The sequence below is a fragment of the Podarcis gaigeae genome (assembly GCF_964106915.1).
Source record: "Podarcis gaigeae genome assembly, chromosome: 9".
In the NCBI taxonomy this organism is placed as follows: domain Eukaryota; kingdom Metazoa; phylum Chordata; class Lepidosauria; order Squamata; family Lacertidae; genus Podarcis; species Podarcis gaigeae.
This window is the reverse complement of record NC_139685.1, coordinates 39,141,260-39,162,571: the sequence shown is the minus strand read 5'-3', so window position 1 is coordinate 39,162,571 and position 21,312 is coordinate 39,141,260. Positions and strand designations below refer to the sequence as shown.

General features: G+C 38.5%; 1 protein-coding gene and 1 long non-coding RNA gene across 2 annotated transcripts in view; one reads left to right on the top strand and one right to left on the bottom strand.

The window, feature by feature from the left end:
• PDGFC (platelet derived growth factor C) overlaps positions 1 to 21,312 on the bottom strand; it is a 107,422-nt gene that overhangs the window by 27,918 nt on the left and 58,192 nt on the right. Inside the window, exon 2 of the mRNA XM_083755961.1 lies at positions 17,858 to 18,053. Coding sequence (XP_083612087.1) covers positions 17,858 to 18,053 — 196 coding nt within the window. The remainder of the gene's footprint in view (positions 1 to 17,857; positions 18,054 to 21,312) is intronic.
• On the top strand, positions 4,102 to 21,049 carry LOC310852565. Its single transcript, XR_014568270.1, has 3 exons — positions 4,102 to 4,262; positions 18,489 to 18,705; positions 20,882 to 21,049. It is a non-coding gene; the product is annotated as an uncharacterized lncRNA (long non-coding RNA).

The window sequence follows — 21,312 nt, the reverse complement described above, 5'->3', positions numbered from 1 at the left end:
ATTCCACAAATGGAATAGGGTTCACATTTGTGCCTTCTACATATGCCAAAAATCTACTCCTGTATATTGGAACGTCCTTGGGAATCATTTTAGCTATGAAAAGGGGGTACAGCTGGTGGAAATCACCCCTACCCTTTATGTGAACAAAGGAGAACTCTGAATCCTAGCAAGTTAATGTAATATTTCTTCAAAGATTACAGATGTCTGGCAAAAGTTTTCTTTTGAAAATTGCAAGAAAATGAATGCATTGATTTGAAAATAGTGATTAACTAAAATATTGTAAATATAGATTAATGTTATGCCTGACAAATGTGCCTCTCATTATACTATTAACACTATTAATTTCAACAATACAGATTACAGGACATAAAACATGAATAACTCAAATAAGAAAAGACAGCAAAGTATATTGTCAAGCAAAATGAAAGTTGAGAACTGTTAAATATGCAAAACTGGCTCATGAGCTAGTCTTTGCCTGACTTACAACACTACTGGCAAAAACAGTTTTTGATTATCCATGTAAATTATTGTTCTTTATTCATTGCAAATCTGCTTTTCAAAGTAGCATGTAGAGATCAAACACACATTGAATCAATAAAAGTCCAGGGAAATGGAAAAGTGATATGACAGAACACCTGACACACGAAGTGAAATGAACTATCACTGACAAGAGAACCCCACATGTCCCCAGGTGATCATTTCAGAGACTTTGTAATCCCTGTAATATACCCACTGGTATTGTATTGCACAGTCCAAATCAGCATTTAAAGGATTTACTAAACCTGCTTTATTGGCTAATCAAATGTGAGTTTCTCACAGCAACATGATACAGTACATGTATAACTAAGTGGCTTATAATGACTACTTCTCAGACTTATTCTTGGGAGCTTACAAAGGATTTATTTTTCTTTCATATTTTACAAACAAGTCTGTTTTTTAATTATAAACACAGTGTTTTTTGTCATTAAGCACATTTATGCTTCTGGTTTTGCCTTAATAAAGCTCTAAAAAAGATACTGGGTCTACCCTGTCAAAAGTGCCTCCCAGAGTGTCCATCAGTTAAGAACAATGAAACAAAAGCATGCTAAGCAGCTGCTTTTGAACTCTTGATAGTTTTTCATCCTGGGGGTACACTACCATGAACTGCAGAATTTTGCAGGGGGAGGGATCATGTTTTTAATGGCCTGGTAAATTTGTAAATTTTGGGTTCCTTCAGTTTCTCATTTTCCCAAACTTAAGTTCAGTTCTCAATATTTCATCATGAGTTTGTGTGAGTGTGTGTATTCCTCATGAAAGTAGTTCATCAGTATTTTAGTGCATTTCCCTCTAATTTACACATTTTAATATTTTAAATGCAACTGTTTTCTAATAAGTGCATGCTATTTTTGCCAATTATATGCACTTTAATGCATACTTTACCCTAACATATACCTTATAGTACATGTTACTTGGCAGGAGAACCACACTGCAAAATTCAGAGAAGTACAACGTTTGAAGAATGGCTGTGTTTTGATTCTCATTGTTTTGGAAAGTGTGAATTAGGTAGATTTGTATTTAAATGCAAACCAAATCAGGTCTCTAACTCATTCCTACAGATGACCAAGCCATACAGCTGAATCTTTCTATTTTAAACTCTGTGGTACATAAATTAAAGTGACTGTTGTGCTCTCTGTAACTAACAGTGAGAATGAAAATAAAAGTAAAAGGAAAAAAAACTTTTACTTGTGGTAGCTAGCACCTCCAAAAATTAGGATACTACAAGTATCCATCACACCCTTCTACCAGCTCCACCCATTCAAGCCTGATTGGTCCTCAAGACTCAACTGGAGGAGCAGACAAGGAATAATTCCTAGAAAACCTACATTGCACAACCTTACTAAAACTCTGGTCCATATGTATGTCCTTAGTAACAACTGAAGGGCAAAAATCTCACTGTAAGGTTTTCAAGATTTTTGCCCTTCAATGTGGTTAGTGTGCTGCACACACTGAATGATATGATGTAAGACATGAACTGTCTATTTCACAAGAAAATGCATTTACAGTATTAAGTGGCACTTTGCCCATTCGCTAAATGTATTTTGACAGCCTGCCAACTGAATCAGATGTCCACCACAACTCTCCTTGTACTGCACATGCTGACTGAAATCTAAGCTGCTGTGAAAGATCATGAATCAGGTGAAATTGCAAAGGTGCTCAGGTGTTTACAGAAACCCTATGATGCTGGTTAAAGCACAGCATAGAAGCTAGATATGACTGGTCAGAACAACAGACGTAGTCAAAAAATACATAGTAATCAAGAGACAGAGACTTGTCAATCAGCAGTATGTGGTAAATTAAAAATTAGTAAATTCTTTATTGCATTATCCTGTAGCTTATTTTATATAATGAAAATGTATAGTGAACGCAGGGTTGAGTGCATCAATCAATATATGTTATTGTCTAGTACATATTTCGGAAAGTTGTTTCTTTGTACGTTCACTATGCATTTAGACACAACACATTGTAGCCAAATTTTGAATGAATTTTCCTGAGTTCAAAGAGCAGGTTTTGTCTATGTTTGGATTTAATTTGATATCATTTTGAATCAAGATGGTGGACCGAACCTTTCAAAGCTGCACTGATTTTTTGGTTTCTTAGAATTCCCAAACAATGCTAGGTATGAGGTTGCTAATATGCTATAGAATAATTTCAAAATCATCACTTTATTTCCCCTTCTGCTAAGAGAGACAATACAAGGAGAGCTTCTTATATTGTATTTGTTGCTGCTGCTGCAGAATAGGTTTGCTTGACTGATCACCTGAGAAGAAACTATTTCTCCATACCATGAAATTATCAAAAATGCCTCAATGTCTCTCAAGAACCTTCCTCTGTCTCATAAAACTTAAATCAAATGATGAACCATTAAAAGTACTTTCCTAAAATATAAACTTTCCTCTAAGCTTGAATTTTATTTATTTCATTTTTTAAAACATGGTTTTCATTTGTTAAATCTGTTGGGACAGACTGCTTACCTTGGCTTGCAGTTCAATACGCATTGACCTTGGCTTGCAGTTCAATACGCATTAACCTTCTATGAACTTAAAAAGAAGCTAATGGATATAAAACACAGGAACTCACATATAATAGAATTGTTTACATCCAAAGCTATGTTCAGATAGAACAGAAACTATATTTAGGTTCATCCCAGTTTAATAATTTGAAAACTCTGCCTCAAAGTACTTTGGTGTGATAAAAGGCCATATAACTACTTCATCTAGGTTGCTGTTCCTGGCACACTTCACTAGGACTTCAATGGAATTTACTTCTGAGTAGACATATGTAGCTAAAAAGACAATATGGTCCAACCTATATTTTTTTAGGACTGTACTATCAGAACTGCCTTGTATATAGTAATATAGAAAGGCAGCATGAAAATTAAAAGTGAAATGAAATGAAATACAGGGCCAATCATTTAGCAGTTGTTGTTGGCATCTCTCTGTATCAAGAAATAATGGAGTGCACCTCTGGGGATGAAGTCAAACTGCTGCATTAGCAGCACCAAAGTAACTTCCCTGAAATGCAAGACTTGGCAGAGTGTATGGAGTTCCTGGACTGCCCAGATGACAAGGCCTCGCTGATGTGGTCCAAACAGAGCATTACCTCTGGCACCAGCTTGGCTACAATAGTTGCCAAAAGGATGCATAGAAGGCACCACAGTTGCTTTGTTCCTCCCCAGTACTTTTAGTTCAGTGCAATGTAGCAACCAAACCAAGGTTTAGCTTAGCACATTGTTTGATCCAGGATTGCAGTTAAGCATTCACTTCCTTAACCATAAGCTGTAACCAAGCACAAAACATTAGCTACAACTTATGGTTAGTGAGGAACAAGCTTAAAAACAAACCCATCATCCTTGACTAAGCTAGTTACAACAAAAAAATTCCTTCCAATAGCACCTTAAAGACCAACTAAGTCAGTTCTTGGTATGAGCTTTCGTGTGCATGCACACGAAAGCTCATACCAAGAACTGACTTAGTTGGTCTTTAAGGTGCTACTGGAAGGAATTTTTTTGTTTTGACTATGGCAGACCAACACGGCTACCTATCTGTAACTAAGCTAGTTACAGTTGGTGGGAGTTGAGTTCAACCATAGATGGAGGGCCACAGGTTCCCCACTATTAAATTAAATGACACATGTCAGGTGGGTCTTCTTGCTAGTGACATCAATTATGGCAGTTAGAATCAGTTAGCTTCCTAACTCTTCTATACACCAGTGATGTTTTAAAGGTAAGATATCCCAATTTAATATTAAAAATCAAATATTCAGATCTTTTAAAAACACACTGCTTCATTATCTACAATCTCTGAGGACTTCATATCAGATTCATATTAATAAAATTTACCTTAATTAAATTCACTTTCACATAGTTCAAGTCTGGGTAATTTGCCTTAATATCTAATTTACTCAGTTCACGTAATTTGTTTCCTCTGTCTTTGTATAAATGAAATTAAAATGAAACCCAAACTAATTTAGCAGAAACTATTATGTTAGTCATTCATGCAAATAATCTGCCCTTCAGAATGTGATTCATTATCAACCAATCATAAGTATGTAAATACATTATGTAACACCAAATATGAACTCAAAATTCCACTTCATTTTGTCATCTCAAATTGAAATGTTTCAGCACATTCTCTATTCATATTAAAAGAGCTTGGTTTGCACCATTTCAATCTGCTAACTTACCAGTGAGTCTTTCACAGTCCAACAACTGTTAAATTATTGCACTCCCCCTCTCCTCTGTATCCACATGTTTTCTCAGAATTAAGTCCTACTGATTTCAAAGCAATTTACTTCCCAGTAAATATACTTAAAATTGTAGCCTTAAGCAACTGTTTGACATTTCAGCTTTTTAAAAAAAAAATCTGTGCAGTGTTAGTGTATTATTTGTTATTTCTGTCTAGTTGCCAAGTAGAGAATTGCCCTCAATACCAATGACACCATCATAATATTCCCCCCCCCCCATTTTTAAAGCAGCCTTCCAGTTAGCCGGTCACCTGAGGCAAATAATTCCTTTTGGATGAGCATCCTTGGCAGACCCAGCAATCAAAGTGCACTGCAATAAACAGGAACAAGGAAGTAGGCAGGTATAAGGTAAATGTGATTTAGGGTTTGGGAAGCTTTTAGTTATGTCCTGCATTACTGCATTGAAAGGAAGATTAAATCTTAACAAGCCATGAGAGAGACCAACACCAGTACAAACAAGGAATGAAAGTGGGAAACTGAATGCTTGAGAGGATCAGGATTAAGTAAAATGAACAAACATGGATGATTTATACAAAGGCGAAGGGTAGGGAATCTGTGGCCCTCAAGGTATTGGATTCAAACTCCCATCATCCTCAGTCAACACTGCCTGGTTAGGAATTATGAGAGCAGCAGTCCAACAATATGTGGAGGCCCACAGTTTCTTCATCCCCACCTATTTAAAGTTGAGGGATATTCATAAATACAATACAGTGGTACCTCTGGTTACGTACTTAATTTGTAGTGGAGGTTCGTTCTTAACCTGAAACTGTTCTTAACCTGAAGCACCACTTTAGCTAATGGGGCCTCCCGCTGCCACCGCTGCACAATTTTTGTTCTCATCCTGAAGCAAAGTTCTTAACCCGAGGTACTATTTCTGGGGTAGCGGAGTCTGTAACCTGAAGCGTCTGTAACCTGAAGCGTATGTAACCCGAGGTACCACTGTACCAGATAGTGAGGATGGAATCGGCTCCAATGACAAATTCCTTCACTCTATTACACCAAAGGCAAAAAGGTACTATCCATGAAAGCTTGGGGCAATAATGTCACCCTTATTCTGGGTTGCTAGTGTACAACACCTCTGTCTCCCATCTGGATTAAAGTTCAGCTTCTTTGCCCTCATCAGCTCCAAAACTGCCCAGACACCCATTCAGAAGAGAAGAAGAGTTTGGATGTGATCTCCCGCTTTATCACTACCCGAAGGAGTCTCAAAGCGGCTAACATTCTCCTTTCCCTTCCTCCCCCACAACAAACACTCTGTGAGGTGAGTGGGGCTGAGAGACTTCAGAGAAGTGTGACCGGCCCAAGGTCACCCAGCAGCTGCATGTGGAGGAGTGGAGATGCGAACCCGGTTCCTCAGATTATGAGTCTTAACCACTACACCACACTGTCTCTCAGGGAGCAGCCATCTAAAGGTATCCTGCCTCTCTATAGCTGTCTTTAATGGAAAGGAACTGCCATCCGGAAACCGCAAATCTTACTTCCTTCAAATCCCTGAACCCCAGAAACTCTTTTGAACAACCACATATACCCAACTCCATTGTGACTAAGCCAAAGTCAGTTTAAAAAGTCACATATTTTTTTTTCTGTTTACTGTAGTTTCCTTGTACGTATATGCTTTTACACTGTATTCCCCTCAGAGCAAGAACACTGCACCATGTAAAACAACATGTACCTTGCAAAGCACCAGGTACATAAACAGCAACATCCAACCACCACCACCACCATCTTGCTTTTACAGATGCAGAGACAACCTGAAGGACATGTTTTGAGTTTAGACATTCTAAATATTATTTTATTATGTGCATAAATTCATACAGACTCCTCTGTGAAATAAAATAAAAATGATTCGACAGCACCAAACCCTTACTCCATATTGAACAGATTTTCTATTTACACAATATTCTGCCCCCATGGCACAGTGTAGCATAGCAGCCTTAGAAAATATTTTAAAATCAAATAAATCTAGCTACTGTTATTTTCTTAAATTACTTAACCTGAGTTTAAGAGGAAAAATAACACAGAAATCTAATATGCCACTGCATCTTCTTAGCTCCCTATGGTGTACTCTTGCACCCACAAGTACCAAAAATGACCACAAAATAAGCTGGCCTAAACATTCCATATATTAAATCAATATTTAATTAATCGTGCAATGGGGGTTAAGAGCATAAAATGGCTCTGCTGAATCACCCTGACAGTCAAATCCATCATCTTTCTGACAGAGGCCAAGAACTCTCATGTCCAAAGTGAGAATTGTGCCCAGTCTTCTTCAATCTCATGCCTTCCAAATGTTTTGGATTATAATTTATCCCTACTGTTGGCCATGCTACTTGGGGCTGATGGGAGTTGGGCCCAAAACATCCAGAAAGCACCAGGTTGGGGGGAAGGCTGTTATTGAAATCTGATGTTGAATATATCGTAATATTTGGTGCAAAACTTAACATTCCAGACTGGAACTTTTTTTATGACTACACTCGTTCCTGGCTTTATGCCATGCAGACACATATTAAATAAACCTTTAAAAGACATTCATATGGGGGAAATTTCCAGTGCAAACAGGGGCCCTGAAAAGCAAACAACTCCATATTAACTTTTAGTTAAGGATATCTCCATGTTTCATTATGAAAGATCATCATTACTAGCATCCAAATTATTTTAGTCCTGCCCCAGTATAGTCACTATATTAAGAAGACAGCAATGATAGTTCTATGCAACTAGATAAGCAGCGCTGAATATTGGAAAAAAGAGAAGTGTTTGTAAGAAATGAAAAGTTAGGGGGGGGGCCTGGCAATGGGACAGGAAACAACTGTCTCTAGGACTAGGTGCCTGCTGTTTATGCTAATTAAACAGCAGAACAAACTTACTTCTAGAGGTAAATCTGCTATTGGTAGGACATTTATACTATAATGAAAATATAGTGCCCAATACATGCATAAATTGTGTTTAGAGCCCATACATAGTGTGCTTTTATTATGGCTCTTTCTATGAAACTGCTTGCTTTTAACTCTTTTCTTCACCATTTATGAATTCACCTGAATTCTTGGTTACAGACCTACGTGTTCGGGTTTGCAGTGTACAACTAAAATACATAACCCAGAATAGAGTGTGGGTTTTTGTCCCTTTGCTGCACTCGTGCTACTTTTAGTAACCAAGAAGGAAAATGCTCTATCAACATTAATTTCCCCCAGAATCCTCTTGACAGAAACAAGATCTGAGAGTGCACCAGTCATTTCAAAGGGAAAATAACCCTATTAAAAACAAAGTCAGCAAAAGTAACATGAAACAATTTTAGAAGCAATACAGTTTGGATTAGGTTCATTTAGCAAAATATTTTGATACTGAAAACTAGTTTACTTCATTTGAATGGGCTGTTCAACAGAGAACACCCGAGTGATGTGTTTTAAGAAATATAAAACATTATCCAAACCAGATCTGCAGATACAGATCCTTTAGATGCTGTAAAAGAAATAAAACACTAACAGTACAATCCTATTCATGTCTACTCAGAAGTACACTGCTTCCAAACCTACACGGTGAAGAGCAGGATACAATTTTTAAAAATAAGAAATAAGGGGGGGGGGACCCTACTAAGTTCAGAGGGACTTGCTCTCAGGTAAATAAGTACAGAACTGCAGCCTATCATAGTATAACCTTTGCTGACCTAGATGCTAACCTTACATTGGCTGTGAGAACAGTTGTTCAAATAAATAAGGCACAGCTGTGAGCAGCAAGCTTTTAAATATTGACAGTGACGTAAGTGGGTCACTAAAATGTTTCTCTAAAATTAACCTTTCTGAAAATGTAAGTGATCTTTTCTTTAAGTTACAATTCTGTTTATAGACATTTTTAATTTTGCTTGTTTGTTTATGGATTGGAAAGTTGATTACGTTATGAAGACTGCATTACAAATCAGCACAAAATTGACTGGACTAAAAATTAACTAATGACAAAGGTAGGGGCCTGGATACTTAGGAAATATTTTCTGTCTATTCTCCAGAACCCCATTAGGGCTCACCATCAAGAATCCCAAGAATCCCAGTCTCCAATCTATCAGACAGTGCCAAACTCATGGCCACCTAAGACGTGATAGAACTGAGTTCCAGTGAGTTCCAGATGAAAAAATGCCCTGCTCAGGTTTCCAAACTTGGGTCTCCAGCTGTTTTTGGACTGCAATGCCTATCTTCTCTATCTAGCAGAGCCAATGGTCAGGGATGATGGGAAAACAGCTGGAAATCCAAGTTTGCATGATCTTCCACTTTTTAGACGTATGTTACCACTTCAAACCTGGTACACAGCTTGCAAAGTATGAAACCTCTGTGTACAACTTGATTCATAGGACCTACGAAATAAATCTAACCCCCAAAGTAAACATCTTCATCCAGAAGATTCTAAAAACATCAAAGGCACTCTCTTGAAATTTTAACAGTGATTAGGTAAAGGTAAGAGATAAAGGACCCCTAGACGGTTAAGTTCAGTCAAAGGTGACGATCGGGTGCAGCGTTCATATCACTTCAGGCTGAGGGAACCAGCCTTTGCCCACAGACAGCTTTCCGGGTCATGTGGCCAGCATGACTAAACCGCTTCTGGCACAACGGAACACCATGAAGGAAGCCAGAGCACATGGAAATGCTGTTTACCTTCCCGCCACAGTGGTACCTATTTATCTGTTTGCACTGGTATGCTTTCGAACTGCTACGTTAGCAGAATACAGCGATTAAACACTAACAACATGGAGGGAGGCTGTCTGAAACTATATTTTTTTAAAAAAAAAAACTTTAAAAAGCAGTATATGGAAAGGTGGTTATAAACCCCCTCATCTTTTCCTAGGCATTGTAGGGCCACTTCATTCATGACAATCGCAACATGAGATCCTCTGAAAATCATTTCTCAAAGGCATATGTAATACTCTTACTACGCTTGGAGGCTTCATTACAATCAATCAGTAGTTTATTGTTTAAATATTCCCACACATTAAAATAGACATTCTATGAAGTGTTCACTAAATATAACAAAATATTAGATGAATTAACTCATTCTAAATATTGGACTGGCAGTCACATAATCCATTCTAATCAGGTATTATACATATGAAGCTACCAAAAACATTGTCCTTTGATTCCTAGGTTGTGCTTTCAAACTAACCCTTTGCTGCAGATACTGTACAAATCTAATCTTACTTTTATCTGCATATGACTAGGAGAAACATACAAGGGGGTATACAAGGTATTCTCCAAATCCCAGGATAGTTGGCCCCTAAATCTAATAAAATGTCTTGGTAGCTGCTGGTATAAAACATCAATCAAGACAGCATATGCTATAAGTGGCTAATAAATGTTATAACCCTACATGGAGCACTGCCACATGAAAGCAGTTTTTGGCAGACTTCATATGGAGAATATAATACATGAAACAGCTCTTTTTCCATTTTAAAAATCCAGATAAAAATCAAAATTAAAGAATTAGAGCTGGATGAGTCTCGGAGACAATCAAACAGAGACCTATGGCAGGATACATTGAGAAATACCTTCCTAACTTTTTGGGAATCTTCAAAGAAGTGAATTCCATAATCTCCTTGAGCATCTTATTCTATTACTAAACTACTATTGTAATCAGGACACATTCTTTAATCCTTAATATATGTCTACATCCTGCACTCTAAATATCATTTCTTTATTTTCTTTTATCCATGGATAAAGGCACTCACTCTCTGGAATCCTTTTCAGTAACTGGAAGCTGGCAGTATGTTAACACTTAATCTTTTCTTCAGGCAAAGAATATTCACTTTCATCACTCTTGGCTATGAGCATCTCCTATTATGACTTTTATACATTTTATCAGATGTGTAATTAGCTCTTTACCTACACACATGGGACATACAGCAATTGCCACAGATGAGATGTAGACAACGGAGCCCATAGTTGAAAAGGCTACCACAGCATATGGGTTTGATAGTTTTACTGGTATTATTTATTCACAGCAATGGAGAGTTGTATGTCTGGTAAAGGTAAAGGTAAAGGTAAAGGTAAAGGGAACCCTGACCATTAGGTCCAGTTGTGACTGACTCTGGGGTTGCACACTCATCTCGTTCTATAGGCCGAGGGAGCTGGCGTTTGTCCGCAGACAGCTTCCAGGTCATGTGGCCAGCATGACTAAGCCGCTTCTGGCAAACCAGAGCAGTGCACGGAAAGGCCATTTACCTTCCCGCTGGAGTGGTACCTATTTATCTACTTGCACATGACATGCTTTCGAACTGCTAGGTTGGCAAGAGCAGGGATCGAGCAACGGGAGCTCACCTCGTCACGGGGATTCGAACCGCCAACCGTCTGATCGGCAAGTCCTAGGCTCTGTAGTTTAACCCACAGCACCACCCGCGTCCCTGTATGTCTGGTAGGGATGTACAATTTCAATCAAGAAACCTGAATTTCCCAATCCAGAGGATTGGCTTTAGAAAAACAGAAGCACTTGGGATTCAACTAAACATTGATGTGTAGCATTAGTTTGACCAAACTGCGGGAGGCAGTGGAAGACAGAAGTGCCTGGCGTGCTCTGGTTCATGGGGTAACGAAGAGTCGGACACAATTAAACGACTAAACAACAACAACAAAACATGTTTGTGTACACACACACACACACACACACACACACACACAATTATGATACGCAATATATTGCCAGGTCAAAAATTATGAAACCAATATTACGATATGGACTTCAAACCAGTTTTGGATGATATATTGATATATCACCCAGCCCTAGTGCTTGCACTGATGGAATAATTATAATAGTGTCATGCTGAATATTCTTCCCTAGAAAAGCCAATCATGGATCTACTCCTTCAAAATACAGGAAACAAAAAAGTGTGCTAAAGGAGAAATTGGAGATTGCAGAAGCCTAACTTAATTTTCTCAAAAAGGGATTTGAGGAACTGAGGCAAATAATGATGACGAGAGACAAATTACAAAAAATAAAAAATCACTGGGTCCAGATAGCACCCAAGAGTTCTTAAAGATAGTTGTCAAATTTGAACTTTCTGTACTTCTAAGGGCTGCTGTACATGAACTGTTTATTCTGCTTTCACCCTAATTTTCTCGCACAAAGCTAACATAGGGGTTCAACTAATTATGGTTTTTACTGAACATTTCTCCTGATTTTTTTTATTATATTTTTTTTTTTTACAGGGCAGTGGTATGACAATGAGAATTCATCCTGATTTGCTTGTGGTGTGTTTACATGTTTTCTGGCTATTCATCTGTTTCAATACATTTCACTTTCACTTTCACTTTCTAAACTGCCCAAAGTCTCCTCCTTCTTTTTAAAATGGATTTGTTGTGCTATGGTAACAGTGCTTGCATCCACTTTAATTGTTTAGACCTAAAGTTTTAGGATGCGGGTGGCACTGTGGGTAAAACCTCAGTGCCTAGGACTTGCTAATCGTATGGTCGGCAGTTCGAATCCCCGCGGTGGGGTGAGCTCCCGTCGTTAGGTCCCAGCTCCTGCCCACCTAGCAGTTCGAAAGCACCCCTAAGTGCAAGTAGATAAATAGGTACCGCTTTATAGCGGGAAGGTAAAGGGCGTTTCCGTGCGCTGTGCTGGTGCTGGCTCGCCAGAGCAGCTTCGTCACGCTGGCCACGTGACCCGGAAGTGTCTTTGGACAGCGCTGGCTCCCAGCTTCTTAAGCGAGATGAGCACACAACCCCAGAGTCGGTCATGACTGGCCCGTACGGGCAGGGGTACTTTACCTTTACCTTTAAAGTTTTAGTATGTGCATGAATATTGACAGTCTGGAGATACACCCCCCCCAAAAAAAAAATTGTCCCTAAAATCAGGCTCCATATCTCAGGACTGGAAAGTAGCTAACGCAACACCATTTTTTTTAATTAAAAAAAAACTGATCTAAGGGTGACCCAGGAAATCACAAGTTGGTTGGCTTAACATCTGTTCAGGGAAAATAATAGAATTCTGAAGCATGTAGAATAACCGGTCTTGCTGCAGCACAGCTAGGATGCCTCCTGCAAGGGTAAGTCGTATCTTACTAACCTATTAAAATTATTTGAGAGTATAAACAAGCATATAGAGATATCCAGTTGATATTGCATACTTAAGGGACGCGGGTGGCGCTGTGGTCTAAACCACTGTGCCTAGGGATTGCTGATTGGAAGATCGGTGGCTCGAATCCCCGCGACGGGGTGAGCTCCTGTTGCTTGGTCCCAGCTCCTGCCAACCTAGCAGTTTGAAAGCACATCAAGTGCAAATAGATAAATAGGTACCGCTCTGGTGGGAAGGTAAACAGCATTTCCGTGTGCTCCTCTGGTTTCGCCAGAAGCGACTTAGTCATGCTGGCTACATGACCTGGAAAAACTGTCTGCGGACAAACGTTAGTTCCCTCAGCCATTAAAGCGAGATGAGTGCTGCAACCCCAGAGTCATTCGCGACTGGACTTAACTGTCAGGAGTCCTTTACGTTTACCTTTACTGAAAACTTTCAAAAAGCTTGATGACGTAGCTCACCAAAGGCTTTTCCTTTACAGCCATTTTTCTTCTTTTAAGTAACAGAGAGGAGGTTCAAATATGATTTCATTGTTCAGCAACAATGAATGCCTCCTAACAAATTGTTAACGAGGGTTTTTTTTGGTGGGGGAGTAGGCTATATGCCTTGGCCCCTTCTAATTCCTGAATTCTGCACAGATTTGATTCCTTGAATAGCCAGACTAGCTTCCTGGTAAGGTAATGGCCTAAGTATGAGTTGTTATGTGGGTCTGTGCCACAGTGGGCCCACCTTCCTCAACTACCTGGTACTTAGAAAGCCAAGGCCAGAGCTGAGTTGTGTGAGCTAGAAGGTAGAAGCTGGCAGGCAGCAGGCTGTGCAGCTGGGAGACAGAACCATGCCTGATTCCTGTTTGAAGGCTATGGCTATGGGAGAAGCAAGACCCACTTGGGGTGTTAATGCTGTGGATCCCTCCATTGTAGGCTCAGGTTGTAAAGATGTGTAAATAAACTATATATCATAAAGATACCACAGTCTCCACTGCTTCTGATTCCAAATGAAACACATACCCTGGGTAAGCCTGGAACCCCTGGTGTTTCACACCGCTCAGAGGTTGGGATGCCTTATACTTAGCAAAACACCAAGCAGACTCCAGCTACCTCATCCTTCCTTATTCCTGCTTGTGGTGCAACCATAAGAGAGATAACTTAAGAGGGACTCCAGAAAGCTGTGTCTCACATGCATGTAAAAGATGCCACCCTGGAAAATAGGTGGGAAATAATAGATAGGGGTTACTAACTTTGCTCAATCAACAAGAAGAGAGAACTCTGGCTTTCCAATTTAAGATCTTGTTAAGATTCTCAGATATACACTGAAGTATTCAGCATGAAAGGCTTAGCGCATGTGTTTTTTATAATCCTTTGCTACAGTGAGCCCTCAGATATCCCAATGTTTAGTCTATTTATTATGTTTATCATAACTCACAACTCCATAGTACTCATTCAATGAACTCCATAGCTAAGCAAATAACTTTCCACTGTGTAAGTACATACTTCAAAGGAAAGCAACGTAGTTGCTATTGTTTCTGTCTGAAATATTTGTATCACTATTCAAGGATGAGAAGCAGCTCCAGAAGCACTCTTGATCATTTTATAAACCAATTATTAAAATGAATTGGCAATAAGGTGACGTAATTTCTAAAATAACCATTTCATGACTGCCAGAAACAGGAATAAATGGCTCTCTCTTTCCCAACGACAGGTTATTCAGAATGCTCAATGCAAATATTTTTCCTACAGATCTTTTGCATCATCTGAATTTTCTACATTAGTGCTTTCTAACTTCCTTTATGCTGCAATTTCTCATTTTTTTAAAGTCAATACTCTCTACACATCATAGACCCCATTATTATATAGCTCTGGTAGCTGCAATGGCATCCTCTGCTGGGCAAACAGGCAAAACCATCAGACAACATGCACTGTTATTGCGATGGCCAGTGTAGTAGTGCTGAATGCAGCATTGGACCAGCAAAATAAGCATAAGGCATGGAGCATTTGAGCCACTGGTCTACTCCAGTACTACTCTTAGCTGCTAGCCATTCACTTGACCTCCTGCCATTGAACTTATTCCTTGTGCTCAGTGATTATTTTTTTCAGCGGGTACTCAAGGGTATTCAGTACTGGCACCTCTTTTTTGTTGTTAAAAAGCACTGCTTGTACTATTGTTAAACAAGCTAAACACACACACTCTCTCTCTGTTTACTCGTAGAAAAACCTTTATAAGCCAGTCCACCTGCATCATTTTCTATCAGCCATCTTCTCCTACATATTGATTCGGTTACCCAATGATTCTAACCTATTTCTTTCGCTGAGGTTATCTTTTCCAGGTATCACTTGTTTTCAGTTGAACACACGAATCAATAATCAATTCCAAAATATATCATGTTTTTCTTAGTCAATAATCCAAACCTTGTACTTTTAATTGCATTTATTTTCATTTTCCTCACATGGAGAGTTACGGAAAAAGAAAACTGAAGACAGTGAATACTGCTTTGAATGAGTTTCAGGCATGCTCCTGGAACTAGAAGGGGAAAATTCAAGCCTACAAAAAGAATGTGATAATTACAGTGACTACAATATGACTGATTTTATATTGTGCTTCTATAAAGTGACCAACGTAATCTATGGGAGAGGTTTATCAGCATTTTAAATTTTAAAAAGGGAAAAAAACTTAATAAAATGGAATCTTCCATACTGTACAGACATCAAAGATATTATTGTGGATATTGATGTCATTCACTGGACCAATCTTCCAACTTTGGTTTTATTACATGTCTTTACAAAAATTGGCTAAGGACCACAAAACACTCTTTGAAGTAGCATCAAAGAGGGGAATTTTCCTAGACTCAAAGTCTGAAATAATTTCCTTGACTCTCATGTGCTCTGTGTCTTACTGAATCTGGCTCAGTGGGAAGAAAGAAGTGCTGTGCACCTGCTTCAAGCCCATCTTGACTCATGGTAACAAGTGATCAAGAACCTATATAGTTTTTCCATTAACCAAGAACTTTCTCTCACAGTTGATAGGAATATATTTTCACTAAATTCCAAGAAGCATATGGGAATGCTGCCTTGGGCAGCCAGCGGGGACCCCCAGGTTGAAATGTCCACTCAAACTAGAGCCTAACTGTGTGATCTTGGGCTCGTTTTATTAGGATTGTTGTGAAGATAAAGAGCACTTTGAACTCATTAGAGTAAATGTGGACTATAAATGTAAATAAAATAAATAAACCATTTCCGATCTATCAAGGGCATCTATATTTGTCCTTTTTTCAGTTTTTCCATTCCTTTTCTGGTCTACCCTATTATGAGAACACACTTTTGCAATATGATTGGGAAAGGAAGCATTAGTGGCCACTTTTTCCACCCTAGCTAACTAATGATGCAGAAATGAAGTGGAGCAAGAAGACCATTTTGCAGAATTTTCACTTGATATTCTGCACCATCTGTGTATGTGTGGCTACCACATTATGTCCCATCAACTCACAAGCAATGCCTCCAGAGCAAAATTGAGGTCTGCGGCATAGCAGTGAATGCAAAATGGCAGTTAGACTGCTAACCCAGTTGCTATTACTGTCACTTGCAGCAGAAGCACAACAGAAAAAGAAGACACTTAAAGAAAAAAGAAAGAACACTTCTAAGGAAAAAAGAAAGGAAAAACAGTGGGCCCCATCCACAAGAAACCCTAACCCCTCTTCCCCAAAATTAAGTGAAATGGTCCTCCCAATTTTTCTGTGCAGTATTAGGATGGAGATTTTGTGCACAGCTGTCCTTTGAGATGAATTCATGATATGTACTACCAATGTCCCATGTTAAATGGATTTTGAATTATGCCAGATCTATATAAGTGCAGCCCATAACTCCAGCTGCAAACTGTCAAATTATTCATAAGGTGCTTACCCTATGAAACAGATGCCGTCTCTCACAAGGGGCCTCAGTACCCTCTGTTTTTATACTTATGCACATTGTAAATAAGAGCAGTGTCTGACTTTCGGGGTGGAGAATTAAAGGTGTAATCAGATTATTATTATTTTTAAGCTTTTCCCCCATTACATTAGGCATGCAGAGTCTTAGACTGAAGTGCATTTGTACAGCATATTTCAGTCCTAACCACTGGTTTACTGATTCAAACCTAAGGCAGTGTGTGTGAAAGAAAGAAAACATTAATCCATATTTATCTGCATCATTTTCTGTTTAAATGATTCAGGTACAATATGCACAAATCCATTAAAGGTGGTGCATGATTTAGTATCCTTGATATAAATGGAATTGATATGTATATAATTCTTTTTGAATTGCACCCAGTTGCAAGTCTCTTTCATATATAAGCTGTGGATATTTCATCAAAGGACATTTAGCAATTTATAGATTTACTTATAAACAGGTGTGTAAACAATACAGGAGAACCCATTTCTCGCATCAGGAATAATCTGAAAATATGGATGATGTGAATTCATTGTTTCTGTAGCACACAGTCATTTGAATTATATATCAGTCACTCTTCCAGTTATCTAAATTTTTAACTATTCAGAGGTTTTATGTACCTACTGTGTAATGTGATGCACTACAGAACTTTCTCAAAGGTGTTAATCATTTCTTCAGCAATAATTTAATTTTAATGGTACACAGCCATCTGAAATAACACTGATGAGTAATCTCATTAAACCAGTAGGTCTGCTGAATAATCAGGTTATGCCCCAAAGTACTTAACAACATATTTAACTCTTTGACCTCACACATTCTGCAAGAAAGGATAATTGTACACCTAAGCAATTTTAATTCCATTGTGAAGGTTATATCAAGGCTTTGTAGAATCGAAAGTTACCCACAAATACCAACAGATATTATTGTCTTGGTTTTTTTATAAAAAAATATGGCACTGGGTTTATATACGTAAAGGTTTGTAGACGCTATGCAGGGTGCAGAGGTCTAATTAAAAATTTGAAATGACAGACCATCGTTGAGGGCAAAGTTTGTAGTACGCCATCCATCACCACTTCTATCAGGCTTATATGAACTCAGCAATAGTAACTTACTTGCATATGTCATCTTCTGGGTCCTCAAGCCCAAACCTTTCATCAAAAGTGAGCTGTATCAACACATTCTCCTCAACTGCTACTAATCGCCACACCAGTACTGTGTTACGGGGATAAGTATATGGGAACTTTGGGCTGTGAATACTTCCATTAGCAGACACTGTAATAATCTTCTCATGCTGTGGTTCTTGTACTCCTATAACAAAAAGAAATACACAAAAAATAGAAGCATCAATTATTTGTACAATGAAGAATACACTGAACAAGATGATCCAGAAAACTACTTTAGATGCACTTAATGGGATTTTGAATTTTTCTTTTCACTTGTAGACACCAAACCATATCAATTTCCCACTTTCAAAATAGGTTTAAGATGCTGCTTGAGAATTAAGTCCAAATTCCTCCTGGATGTTCAGAACAAGTCCCACTGTTTTTAGAATTAGAGATGTCATTACCACGTATAAAATAGACAGAAATAGAAAACTTCTCCCTTTGTTTCTTAAAAGATGGGGATGGGGATATATTACCGAAAACATAAATGCAAATACTAATATTTACATGGTAAAGAAACTATAATATTCAGATAACAGTGCTGATTATCAAATAAATTATGTTTTCTGTCTCTACTCAGATAATTTAGTAGTACAAAGAAATTCTAAGCAATTTAGGTTATTTGGGTTATTTGAGAGAACATTTGTTTCCATGTCAACCTGCTGTTCTGTTCCATGGAGATGCCCACCACTACAGATGGGTGGTGACCAAAGCAGCAAGGAGGTCAACAGTCCTAAGGATCCAGGCAGTCAGGGTGGTGAGGCAAAGCAGGATCAGCACTTTGGAGAGAGACCAAGGTGAGGGTTTCAGAACCATGGTTAGTGATCTTGCAGCTGAGACAGAACATGCAAGTTGTCTCAGTGGTGTCTCAGTGGCATCCTTTCTTATCACAGCTCCACATGGGACAGATTAGGGAATGGATCCATCTCCAGCTGCCTTAATTGTTGGACTTTGGACCTGAGGATTCCTGGTCTGTGGTCATGATACTGCAGCTATTTTAATTTCCTATGTATGACCTACACAGCAAGACACAGGGTCCCTTAGGATATGAAATCAGGATCAGATGACATAGCTTCTTCCTGGCCAACAAGATATATCAGAATGGGATTGCTACATCTGAGCTGATCCAGTGATACTTGGTGTCAGGAACAGTAATTATTTGTTTCAGTGGTTATTGGTATCAGGAATAGTCAATTTAAGAATTCTTAACTCTGGCATTTAGTTATAACATTGTCAACCTCCAATCTCTAACCACAGCACTCTCTCAAAAAGGGTTATCATACTCTCACTTGAAAATATCAGAATGCAGAGTTTTACTTACCTTTCATTATTTTATTCTTTTAGTTAACATGAAGCATAAAATTACAATGAGAGAAATAAAAAGCAACATCTCTACTGCTTCATATATCTGCCTCAGCTGACATAACATGTCAGCATATTTATGTTACTTGGTTACATATAATCTATAACAAAAAGGCAGTCATTCCTAGGTCAGAAATCCAAGGAGCTACTTTACCTCTTGGTCAGAAAAATGCAGCATCATATTCATCTTTTGCCAGCTCAATGATTGAACAGTCTTACAATAGCTTTGATGGCATACTTATGGCTGTGAATTAGCCCCAGGCCACAACTTGATCCAGGATGATAGAATAATAGGTCAGGCTTGTCATCACAGGTAATACACATCTGGGTGTTTTGAAACCATCTGGGGTTATCAGAAATAATTGTGGGAGTGTAGCCTGACCATTAGAACTTGTATGGCATAGAACACATTTACAGAGGATTATATGCAACTTAAGTATATTAGTAATGCTAAAACCTTAAAGTGAAACTCAGGAAAATTAATAAAGCTAAACTTGTTTCTGTATTAAGTACTAATTTAGTATTAATTTTTCCAGAAACGAAACATTAATTGAGAAAAGGCATATAGGATTTGTTGACCCCTGCACAAACTACCTGCAATATTTCTTGGAGCACATCATACAAAAATTGTCTGATGCAAATTAAGAATGCTGCTGAGTTTTGTAATTCCTTGGTTCAGAATACAGACTTGGTAACTAATGCAATGAAAAGATATTAAGCCTCCAAGTGGACTCCAATACAAGAATTATTTCTCCCACCTTGTAGCTGCTTGGCAGCAACTCCTGTGATAATGTGTGCAAGTAAAGAGGAAAAACTCCTCTGTGTACACCAAGTACCCTGGAAAAGCTACATTTCCTAGACCTTCTGGTGCCAGGATTGTTTTCTTACAGGATTCTAGGTGCCAGGAAGAAGGAAAGAGGGAGACATACACACATGAACACCTCCCTCTTGTATGAACAACCATCACCAGTTAAAGATAATATAGGGGCTCGTCAACTATAAAACCAATTAACAAGTCTCAATGAAAATGAGAACTTCTTCCTAAGCATTCTCTGCTTTCAGTTGTAATTATTCATGTCAATCTCAACTAATCCTGGCGCAGTTCACCTGTCACTATTGCATATATATCCTTGGTTAACCTAAGTAGTATCAAGGTCCTGTTCATACAGGCATGCCATCAAATGGTGATGAATTTACATCCACATGTGAAGGAGCCTTTAGAAAGAAAGCTCAGTGAGCAGCAATTCATTGTGCTGAGTAAGCCAACACAAGATTTCCCTTTAAGATACTCTGGTATAATTACAACTAGGGCAAAATGTGGGGGCCACAGAGGTTATGGGAGTTATAGACAAAACACATACATGTTCCATTTTAACAGAATTTCACTGGTTGCCAGTTTTCTGTGCCCATTGAAGATCCTTACATTGATGCTTAGAGCTCTGGTACCAACCTCACCCATGCCTTAAGGTCTGTGGAGAAGCCCAACTAAGCGTCCTTGAGTAGGATGAAAAGTATAGGTGCCCTTTTTAGTGGTGGTTCTAGTTCTATGTAATGTTCTCCCTACTGTGGTGTACCTAGCCACATCATTGTTTTGTTTTGTTTTGGCACCAGGTAAAGATTCATGTCTTCCAGCAGGCTGCTGGAAGAAGGAAACTGTGACTGAGTAATTTATGGATAGTTTGATGCTGCTGCTTTTATTATGAGCTGTACTAAAATGTTTTTGTTTTGTTTTTTTAGTTCTTGTGTTCTTCCCTTTGCTGTTTATTATGTTGTAACCCAACTTTGCTGGGGGCATATAAGTTCTTAATAAATAAATAGAAATTAAATAAATAAATAAGAGATCATATTTGCATGTGTGATCCAACCTCAGTTTCACTGAAGTAGTGTGGATATATGAAAAAGAAAATAAACCACTAAGGCCCCTGTGGAAATAAATTACTTCAGGATTGTAGCGCAAGGCTGGTATTAAGTGTGTTGTTCAGCATGTCATCATCAATTCCATTAGGAACAAGTCTGAGACACAGGTAAACACAAATCCATCA